At 35.3% G+C, this 10,234-nt stretch overlaps 2 protein-coding genes across 4 annotated transcripts in view; one reads left to right on the top strand and one right to left on the bottom strand.

Moving 5' to 3' along the window:
* Nucleotides 1-10,234, top strand: part of LOC117414132 (centromere protein P) — an 80,417-nt gene that overhangs the window by 4,076 nt on the left and 66,107 nt on the right. For all 3 annotated transcript variants that reach the window (XM_058999785.1, XM_034023869.3, XM_058999786.1), the window contains exon 6: nt 2,075-2,171. In XM_058999785.1, the coding sequence (XP_058855768.1) occupies nt 2,075-2,171 (97 nt within the window). The remainder of the gene's footprint in view (nt 1-2,074; nt 2,172-10,234) is intronic.
* LOC117414133 (mimecan-like) lies at nt 4,335-8,806 on the bottom strand. Its single transcript, XM_034023870.3, has 6 exons — nt 8,516-8,806; nt 7,106-7,169; nt 6,762-6,920; nt 6,249-6,451; nt 5,688-5,783; nt 4,335-5,368 (listed from the first exon to the last, which is right to left on the bottom strand). The coding sequence occupies exons 1-6, from the start codon at nt 8,684-8,686 to the stop codon at nt 5,198-5,200; spliced, it is 864 nt and encodes a 287-aa protein (XP_033879761.1). The 5' UTR covers nt 8,687-8,806; the 3' UTR covers nt 4,335-5,197.

The raw sequence follows: 10,234 nt of genomic DNA, 5'->3' as shown, positions 1-10,234 counted from the left end.
TTTGCATTTGGTTTGACCCAGGTCACAGAGGTAAAGGGACATATCCAGGATAAAAAAAAATAGTTTTCTGAGGGTTTTTTTTTTTTTTTTTTTTTTTTTAAGTATATTGATTATTTTCTTTTGAAACGTTTGTACCTTGAGGGACTGTCCTTTCCAGGTCAGATCAGTCTTTGTGGTTTTTTTGTTTTGTTTTGTTTTTCATCCCAGGGAATTCTTAAAATACCATTTGATTGGTTTCATTCGGCCCACTGCCCCAGGAGTGGAAGCATTGGGAAATGAGGTATCTGAAGTAAACAACCCTGTCAAATATTTTCTACAGCGCTGACAGCACTGATCTTTGGAAGAAGTCCAATTGGAAACAGGACTGTGAATCCTGACAACACCAGACTGCTGCAACATAGGGTTGCTGCAGTCTGGCGTTGCAATACAATAAGCCTCCACTAGGTAGTAGCAATGGCAGCTGTAGCACTGGTGATACCATCAATGGTAACCATAGCACACTGGTATTTTACACAAATCAGACTTCCACAAAAACAATAAAAAGGAAAATCATTTCAAAAGTCATTTAAACCACAGTTTGGACGTGCAATGGCTGAGCACTATTCGCCTTTTGTGGAGTGTCGCACCAGGTACTCTGCACTGAGTTAGGCTTGACAACCCAGTAAAATCTGCATTTAACTTTGCAGTACAAGAGAGGAGATTCAAGGCTGCTTAGTTTTTCCAAACTTACTTGTCCTGGCAATGAACGCCCGCCCTTTGTCAGAGGCACCTATTTAACAGCCAAGCATCTCCGCCAAGCCTTTGCCACCAGCTGCCTGAGAACACACGGTACCTCTCACACCTCTTGCATTCTTACACAGCTTGTTTACTTGGCCCAGCCCTTTCCCGCAGCTAAGTTGAATGCACGTTGAGAGTCAGTACAGGCTCCTTCCTTCTCGCGTGGACTATGGAAACACAAACATCACCACACTTCTGCTGCATTTCTGTTATAGCATGCCTCAATCCTGTATTGAATGAACCACTCACTTTCCTGCAAAAGATTTTGTATACTTGAGTTGGAGACATGTTTATAGTCTGGCAGATCAAAGTGTTAGGACAGACTGCATAAAATTATCTTGTTTTAGAAAGAAAATGATGAATTGCCAAAACTTGTAACTTGCAGCCCCCGAAATACATCTGGATTATTGTCTGGTCTGAATCTTTGTCCTGGCAGAAAAAAAACCAAATGACTTGAGGAAAATACTGGAGACAGTGATTCTTACCACAGCTATGGGATTCTTTTTGCCCTGGGAGAATAACAAAAATGGCCTTCAGGCTTTCAATAGCAGCTGTGGTATCTACTCTGTGTAATTTTTTTAATGTTTGTATCTCTCCCTGTATTTCTGTGGGTCTCACAGTTTACAGTATTTACTTAAACATTTTACTTAAAAATTGCCTCACTCTTACTCAACATTCATTTGTGATTTTCCAAACAGAATTGTTGAGCTGTTGTGTTTTTACAAACTTCAATCGTAGAGCTGTTCTGCTATTCAAGATAGCTTTTCTGTACCTGGAAAGCTTGCATAACGTATCATAGACTTGCCTTCTTTCCATTGCTGCGAAGTTTCTCACATCTGTTTTTATACATACACACATATAGAGCCTGACACATTCATGTTAACGTCTGTAACTAGATGGGTCTTAAATTATGGAGAATTACATGTTGTAAGTTAGTTTTATTATCTGTTGTACAATGAATATATATTTTTATATATACAGCTTTATAGTCAAGGCAAAGTGAACTAGTTAGGTACAAAGATATGTATTGGGGGCGGGGGGTGGGCATTCATATAATTTTACAAAACTAGTAACTGACAATTTAGGTGAACTGTCTTTTCTAATGTGCCAATGGTGAGATGGGAAGTTCAGATCTCGTGAGATGTCATAGTTTTTATGGAGGCATGTTTAAAAATGGAGGCGCAAAGAAACTTATCTTTTACAATTATTTCCCAGCTATCCAACCCTTATAAAGTTACATTATAACATTGTCTTTTCTGTCTGTAACATTGTCTTTTTTTGTCCTTTTTTTTTGTAGAGCTGAAGATACAAAGAGCCTTCTGCTTTTCTTTCAGACTCTGAAATCATTTGCGGATTGGTGTGTGCATCGAAAAAGGACACTTTTGCATTTCAAGGTAGGATAAGATGGTCTGAACTGAAAAAATAACTTTCCAGGGCAGCCGTAAGATCTTGCACTGAAATCAGCCCCATTTTGGATGCATGTTTGGTGGTTAGTGTACTATGTACTTGTGGTGTGGACAGTGGCAAGGTTAGAAACTTGTATTAAGGCTTTACGTAACATTGCACGTTGCATTGGTTTGGCCACTGCATAATTCTGGAATAATTAAATAAAAACTGTAATAATTATTTTAGCTTAGAGCAATTGTGGAAAACTAAAACAAAGATCAAATTGAATTTATGCTTGGTATAAAACATAAGAACTGCTGCTTCTTTTTTTTTAGAAGTTTATGTAACGTCACAACCACATTTGTATTACGTCTGTGCATTTCAGGAATTGCTTTGGTAAAGGAACTGCTTGGTGTCTCTGACTTGTATTTTGAAACTGCCAAAATTATATTTATTCTAAGCATAATGTTTTAGTTAAATCCTTACCCTTCCTCACCTTTAAGTTTGATCTGTAAACTACCGTATGTTACGTTTTTTTGTTTTTTTTTATGCTCACATTTTTCATGGCTTATTAATTTAATGGAATGTGTTGATTTAGACAAAAGTTTATTGGATCCTACTAAAAACATTCCAGGAACTCCGGAAATGAAGAAGAATTGGCTAGTTAACTTTTTTTTTTTTTTACACGAGTTAATTACTTTTCCATAATACCTGTGGAAAAATGTGTGCTTTTCAAACCCCTGCCCTTGTGAAGCAGGTAAGAGATTTAAGGTGGTGTTATTGATGGTAGGTACAACTGAAGTTGGAAACAACCAGAAAGAAGTGAAACTGGTAAACTTAATTAATCTAAAAAAATGATTGTCATTTTGGCTTTTGAGCTTTATTCTGTGTAGTTGTTAAAACATGTTTATTTGTATTTTCCATTTTCCATTTAGTTTTCTTAAGTCAGGTAGTTCTGTACATCTTTCATACAAGCATACTGACTGGTCTTTTTTTTTCTCATAAAAATAGTTTGAGGGACATCACTTCCTGTTGACATACCTATATTTTATGAGCCCCTTCTGAGTTGAGTCTTAGAATTGGTTTTATGTGTGGCTGCTTAAGGAAGTCCCTTGTTCATGTCATTTTAGACCAGTGTTTCAAACCTGTGCCCCTTCCAGTCCTGGAGTCTATGTTTTTATATTGCTATCCCTTCCTTTTGTCATGCATCAGTATCAATTGAATTAAAAAGACAAAACAAAAACGCCATTGTGGCTCATACGGCCCTAGTTCCCTCCTTAATGTTAATATCAAGATTATTGCTCATGGCCTATTATCTTCAGTCGCTTCTCCCTGAACCAAAATCTATGAAGACCAGGTAGATTTATACGTTTTGATTGTGTACTTCCATCTCTCCTCTGGCCTCGGTCTGTACTAAATACAAATGTCTTGCTGTGGTATTAGGCAGGGATGCCCTCAATCCTTTCTGTTTGATTATCACTTTTGAGAACCTCTCCAGCACTCTGTTTGACTGTTAAGATCCAAAGGGAGGAAGCATGATCATCTGACCTTGTCTTCTTTTGCTTCTGTAATTTAATAGTACGAAATCATTACATTGTAGCATGTGAATGCACCAGACCCCATACAATGGTATCTACTCATTAAACATTACAATCACAGTTTACATTTGGTAGTAGTGTACTTGGTTATTAAACAGAGTTCTTTGTATTTCACACTTTATTTTAAAAAAATGGTAAAATGCACGATTTACAACTTTCTGAGGTTGTTTTCCTGTCTTGAATTATTAGAACAACAGTCATCAGATATTCCCAGAATAAGAGAAAATAAAACAAAGGCCTTGCTTATTGCCTTTTTGTGGTATTGTTTACATTTTTATATTAATTTCAGTAGAGGTTTGTATGATGAGTAGAAAACTGGCAAAGGGATCAGCATATGAACTTATTCCTTCAACTGATTGCAATTCGAAGACGTGGAAACCAAGCTACAAAAGCAATATGGACCCAATTCCATTATTTACTTGGATCACAGACTGATTCTGGACGCCAACAGACATAGCCAATAAGTCATTTTTAACCTTTCAGTACAGCTGCTTTAGTAATTCAATACATAATACCATTTTAATGGTCTTAATTAAAAAAAAAAAAAAAAAAATTATAATTAAGAACAAAACATACTTTACATAAACTTTATATACACCCTGCAGATCTTAATGCTTGTGACAGGTAGTTATTTTCTACAAATACAACACTTTAACAAGAATGGGTTCATACTAATTTTAAAACCAAAAATAGCACTGATTATTATTTTATATATGTCTATCATTTATATATAGAGAGTGAGACACAGACAGCGAGATAATATCAGCATTCATTTCCATTTCTAAACTTAAGTTTGATATTACTAAGTAAATGAATACATGCTGCTGTACATTTATTTGAAAGCAGTATGTAACTGCCTTTTTATTTTCAGAAGCCAAATCACATTACATATATGACACTTTAAGTGCTCAAGCTTAAATCCCACCTCAAGGCTTTGGTTGTAATGCCCACGAGGTAAAATAATGTATTTTGCTTTACCTTCGGGATATTGATGTATTTACACTTTCTTTAAGAAGGTAATGTTGGAAGGCATTATAAACTTATGATAAGTACACTGAAGCATGTACTTAGAAGTTATGGTTGTTTTCTGTAATTTGGTCTGAAATAGTTTTACAGGTACTTTAAAGGGAATAACAGGTGAAATAAGAATTTAGGAGTTCAAACTCTGTGCAGAAATGTGTTTTAAAGTTAACAAAAACAAACAAAAAGTGAAATTAAAATTGCAAAACATACTGTAAGAGTTCATAAAGCCAACCCTGACAAACGACGCTTGCATCTGAAAATGAGCAGTTGTGCAAACAATTATAATTTTTTTTTTAAAGCATGACATTTTAAACAACAGTTTTAAAACACTGAAGACAAAGTGCTTACTGTCTAAAATGCATGTAGCCTACTCTGGTTAGATTATGGGGCTCCTTTCTATTTACAAGGCTTGTTTAGAAGTAACTTCCAAAAGGCAGCATTTTCAGGCAGGTGAAGCTGTTTGGATATTTGGCCAGCGAAACTGGATTACCATCGAGTCTTATCTCCTCCATTTGTTCACGAATATAGAGGGTGCTGTTTCCCTTGCAGAACGTTTCTTCTGAGATTGAAGTTATGTTATTGTTCTGTATTGGAAGAAACCAAAACGTGGTTATTATGAACAGTTATTTCACAGCACTATGCAGTTTTATTTAACGATTGGTTTAGATGATGACGAATATCAGAAAAACTTAAATCTACAAGTCTTGTAAACCTAACATGCTAACTAAAAGCATTGCACATTATGACAAAGATAATTGCCCCAGTTAAGAAAATGAATGGTCCCATTGAAACATGGCTCAAGACTTGTAATCCCACAGTGTTATTTAGTTATTTATTACTATATGTTTTGTACTGATTGAATGTGCTGATGCAGGCGGTTAAATGAGGGGTGGATGCGCACACCTGCATGTGTAGAATGCGCAGGCTCTCGGGAAGGTGAAGAGGCACACTGTCCAGCTGATTGTTGGATAGGTAGAGATACGACAAGTTGGTGAGTTTCTGTGAGAGAAACAGAGACATACTGTATTGAACAATCCTCAATTACTCCTACAGCATAATTTGTGGGTTCTCTTGCTGTAATTTGGTCTGTACTTAAATTGTAATAACAGATACAACTCAAATTCAGAATTCAGAGGGTTTTTACTTAATAAAAAAAACTTATTCTCAAAAGAAGGTTGATTTTTGCTGGAAGTGAGGTGGGGAATCATATGTGCTCCATTTTGGGCTTCAGTGCACAGCACACCGCTAACACCCTCACTTCCTCATAGTCAGCCTTCAGGAGTCTTTTGCTCTTCTAACTGGAATAGGTAACATTTCAGCTTGGCAAATAACAATCTGCATTTCAATTTATTTTTATGTTATAAAGGAATAAGCCTTGTTGTAAAAATCAAATGGTAAATAGAGGAAAATGTGGAATATTCCTGGATTTTCATGAAATTAAAGTAACGGATTGCATTGGATTACCCTGAAAGCATTTGATTTCACTCCTCTGCTTTTGAGCATGTTGTAATTTGCATTGAAAACAGTCAGTTTAGCAGGCAGGACAGGAAGTTTGGTCAATTTGTTTTCAGCAAGTGAAAGCTCCTCAAGCAGTGGGAGCTTTGAGAAGGCACCCTCTTCTATCTCTTCAATCAAATTTCCAGTCAGGTCAATTCTTTTCAAAGTAGCTGAAAAATAAGACAAGAAAAGCTAGTTAAACATACAGTACAGATATTAAATGCCTTAGCTGTGCAAAACAACCCTGACTTGCGATCTTCTCCAAAACAGTATTCGCTTTCTTTTGATGCATAGTGCTGTTTTGGTAACAATCACTAAGATATTCTTATTAAGTTGTTGCTGTCCTAATGTGTCTTCTGTGTTTAATGACATATAGCTGTCCTATTGAAGTCACACGCTCATGGAGACTAAAGTGCCTGCATTAGAAACCTACAGTATGATTGGTTAGATGTTGAAAAACAAACAAACAAGTTTACTTACGAAAGTTTGCAAAATCTTTTGTGTTAATCCTTTTAATTTTGTTGTAGCGTGCATACAGGTAAGCTGTCTCTTTTGGCAGTGTAGGAACCACATCAATGAGGATTTCTTCACAATACACTGAGCCAGTCAAGCACACACACAAGAGGCAAGTTGGCAGTTCTGAAACAAAGCCACGGAAACTGTCAGAGAAGGCTGTGAGGTGGGGTGCATGGTATCCAAAGTTTGGGATCACCCGGAAAAGGTCTTCAAAAAACAGTACCCAGGTGTTGTTGCAAATGCATTTATTAATATCTCTATACTGCATGTAGATCTATATCAATCCTGATTTTTAATTCAATATTTACCTGAATCTGGTTGTGGTGTTACGTCAGGAACTATGTCTGACTGAGGAAAACTCATGACATCCGTCTGTAAATAAAATGCAGATGAGTAGCCTGGTTTGAGCCTTTTTTCCAAGCATTTATGTTTATGCAGTCGTGTAAAAGCCAAGTTGTTTTCAAAAATGAAATTGCCTCCTATTCAACATGCCTAGAGCTGTTGCAGTCTGCACATATGGTATTATCCATGGTTCTAAAGGAAACCCATCCTTTAATATAATTTAGGAATATCCTAAAGTTCAAACAAACACATTCTTTGTCTAATATTTAAGAAAGGGAAATTTTAGAATTCTTGTATGTTTTGTGACAGGTCTGATGGACGATCCAACTTTTATTGGTATTTATTTTTACCATCATGGTTTCAGACAGAAGTGTGTTCAAGACTTGTCGTGGTCTTCCAATATCTTTGTTTTTGGAAAGAGATAATAGACATTATAATGCAATATAATAGCCATTTATAATGCATTCTGATGTGTTTGTTAGTTACATAAAGTCACCATTTCACTTGAAACTATAAACCAGTTACATGCAAATCCGTAACAGAGTAATATTTTCTTTTCAGTGTGCTTGGAGATTATACTGTGCCCATACAAATCTAATATTATATTTTTGTTAAGAAGAATTGTGCGGCTGTACATGTGTATTATTTGTATTTCTCTATAACCTAAAACAAATCTGTCTTTCTGTAACTTCTTATATCTTCAATGGAAAGTGCGTGTATCAATGTTATGGTTATGACTGTTCTCCTTGCATCACAACTTCTGCAAAGACAATGTTACCAAAAAAAAAAAAGTCCCGTTTTAATTTATTTAGATGGAAAGGTAATTTCCAACCTTGTCTCAGTAAGTTACAACCCACTTTTAAAGTTAAAATAAACTGGGTTGTCAGATAACATTGTATAATATAGGTACTTTTCATATGTGTTTTATATTTAATCTTTGTAAAATAATAAAGAACTACAGACTGTTAGAAACCAGTGCTGCTAGCTGTTCTCTCCACCTCTGACACTGTCATGTTATATTTCTAAAAATCTGTTTATAATTCCTTACATCTGTTCATTTGTATCTAGTTTTTGTTTCATCTGTCTGAAAGACTGATGGCAAGCATCATAAATCATTAGATCAAATGTTATAAAGTCACGTGTATCACAAGTTCAGATAATACCCTACTGCACGATAAAAAAGATTTAAATAGCAGAGACATATCACCCATTTTCCATCTACCAGTCCCAAAGCAAACAATTGCTAATAGAGGAATGATTCCGTTTGTATGAAATAAAGATTGTATATGTATTGTAAATTCTATTAGCGGCTAACAGACTGAGCAAGGATATGTTAGGCAGCAATGCAGAACTATTTAACAGTTGAACAACAGTACCTCTGGCCTTTTAGCTTCCAAGAATTCTTCATTATTCAGTACTGAGTCCTCTTCATGTGAAATGGCAGCCTCCTCTATGTTTTCAAGACTCCAATCAAATTTTTTGACTGTTGCTGAGAGCACCCATGGCACAAGTATACATGACAATAATAAAGGTGTTAGCTTGTTCATTTTATCTGAGGGCACTAGGACTAGCTACAAGTTGGAGGTGAAGTAATGCAGGTCTGGTTGTGGTAGAATATTTTCTTAGTGCCTGGGAGTAAAATGTGATCTGTCAAATCTGTATTTAAAGCCTGCATGAATAGCTGCCAGGGAATTCTTAAGCATGAGTTTATGGAACAACTTTAACCCTGCAAATTCCACCAATAGGAAAATTCACTAATTGCAAGCTGCTCATATTTAAAAGGGAAGTTTTGAAAGAACACAGGCACAGTTCTATTATAACAATCTGAAACATTGTTATTAATGAAATGCTGCATGCTTTGAATTAAAAAATTAGGTTAAATTCATGACGGCTAAAAAGCTCTTTCATGTGGTCTAGCATAGGCAATTAAAGTAATGACACATTCATTATTTTTATAGCAATTGTTCTAAAAAATGGAAGCCTGTTTTTCTTTATTGCAGTTCATGTTGCAAATTAGCAGTAATTACCTTTTATTTATTTTTTACTTGTTGTTTTTTAACCTGGGTACAGTATATTTAATAACTTAGGTCTTGAAACTCTATAACAGTTCAGTTGGGGAAAATTGAATTAAACACATTTTATCAATTAATATTTGCCTCAGGCATTCAACTATTCTACCATTATAGCTGCTTAGATTTTATGACTTCGCTAAATGGTATCTGTTTACAGGGATTTTCAGGGTTTTTTTTCAGATTTCAGTCTATAATGGTTATGAGACCTCATAATTGAATTTATTACCTGCAGTTACAGACAGTGAGAGCAATGCAGCAACTTTCTCTCTTTTTTTTCTGGTAATAAAAATGGAAAAGATTTTCCTAGTCTGTAATTGGAACTGCAGTTTAATGTATGATATTTGTGTTTGATTCCCAAAGTTTAGGTTAATAAAAAGATGTAATAAAAAAAAAACTTTAATAATTTGATGTATTTCAATACAAGCAGTATTAAAAAGATGTACTATAGTTTTTAAATACGTAGTGATTAATTAATCTCCTATCACTAAGTCTGTATGAATGGACACTTTTGACAGTCAGAGCTGTAATGTTGTTCTGTAATACCAGTACCACAGTCCTACCAGTGTGAAGTGCATAGGTTAAAAGAAGCTGTGGTAATGGCAACATTCTACAAGTTGTGTTTGGCTTATTTGCCAACCACAAGTTTAATTGGCAGACACACAACTGAATTCTCTAGCCGTATGGCCTGCTCATCTTGGTTAGTCATTCTTGCACAGTTGTGCATCTCTCACATTTATTGTGCCTTTTTTATGGTTCTGACTTTGACTACATAGAGTAGGAGGAAGAAAAGCAACATTGTGCCAATTGTTTGATGTGTTTTGTATACCTCTTGTTCAGATTACTACAGTGCTATGGCCTTCATTGTGTGCTTTGTAAACTACGCCTTTTAATCATTACAGCTTGTAAGGGTGTAAACTTGAGCTTGTTACGTGTTTTATATCAACAAAAATGTTCACGTTCAGGGTTTTTAAAAAACAAAAATTGCCTCTTTATAAAGTTCATAAAATGAAAAACAGATGTAAG

Source organism: Acipenser ruthenus, chromosome 25 (genome assembly GCF_902713425.1).
Source record: "Acipenser ruthenus chromosome 25, fAciRut3.2 maternal haplotype, whole genome shotgun sequence".
In the NCBI taxonomy this organism is placed as follows: domain Eukaryota; kingdom Metazoa; phylum Chordata; class Actinopteri; order Acipenseriformes; family Acipenseridae; genus Acipenser; species Acipenser ruthenus.
The sequence above is the reverse complement of the archived record's forward strand: the minus strand, read 5'-3'. Positions and strand labels throughout refer to the sequence as shown.

Excerpts from the sequence above, each read along its gene's own strand:
- LOC117414133 (XM_034023870.3), bottom strand. The coding sequence starts at position 8,686 with ATGAACAAGCTAACACCTTTATTATTGTCATGTATACTTGTGCCATGG. Across the intron at positions 7,170-8,515 it reads TGGAAGCTAAAAGGCCAGAG|ACGGATGTCATGAGTTTTCC; the intron begins GTACTGTTGTTC and ends TTTTATTTACAG. Across the intron at positions 6,452-6,761 it reads AAAAGATTTTGCAAACTTTC|CTACTTTGAAAAGAATTGAC; the intron begins GTAAGTAAACTT and ends CTTATTTTTCAG.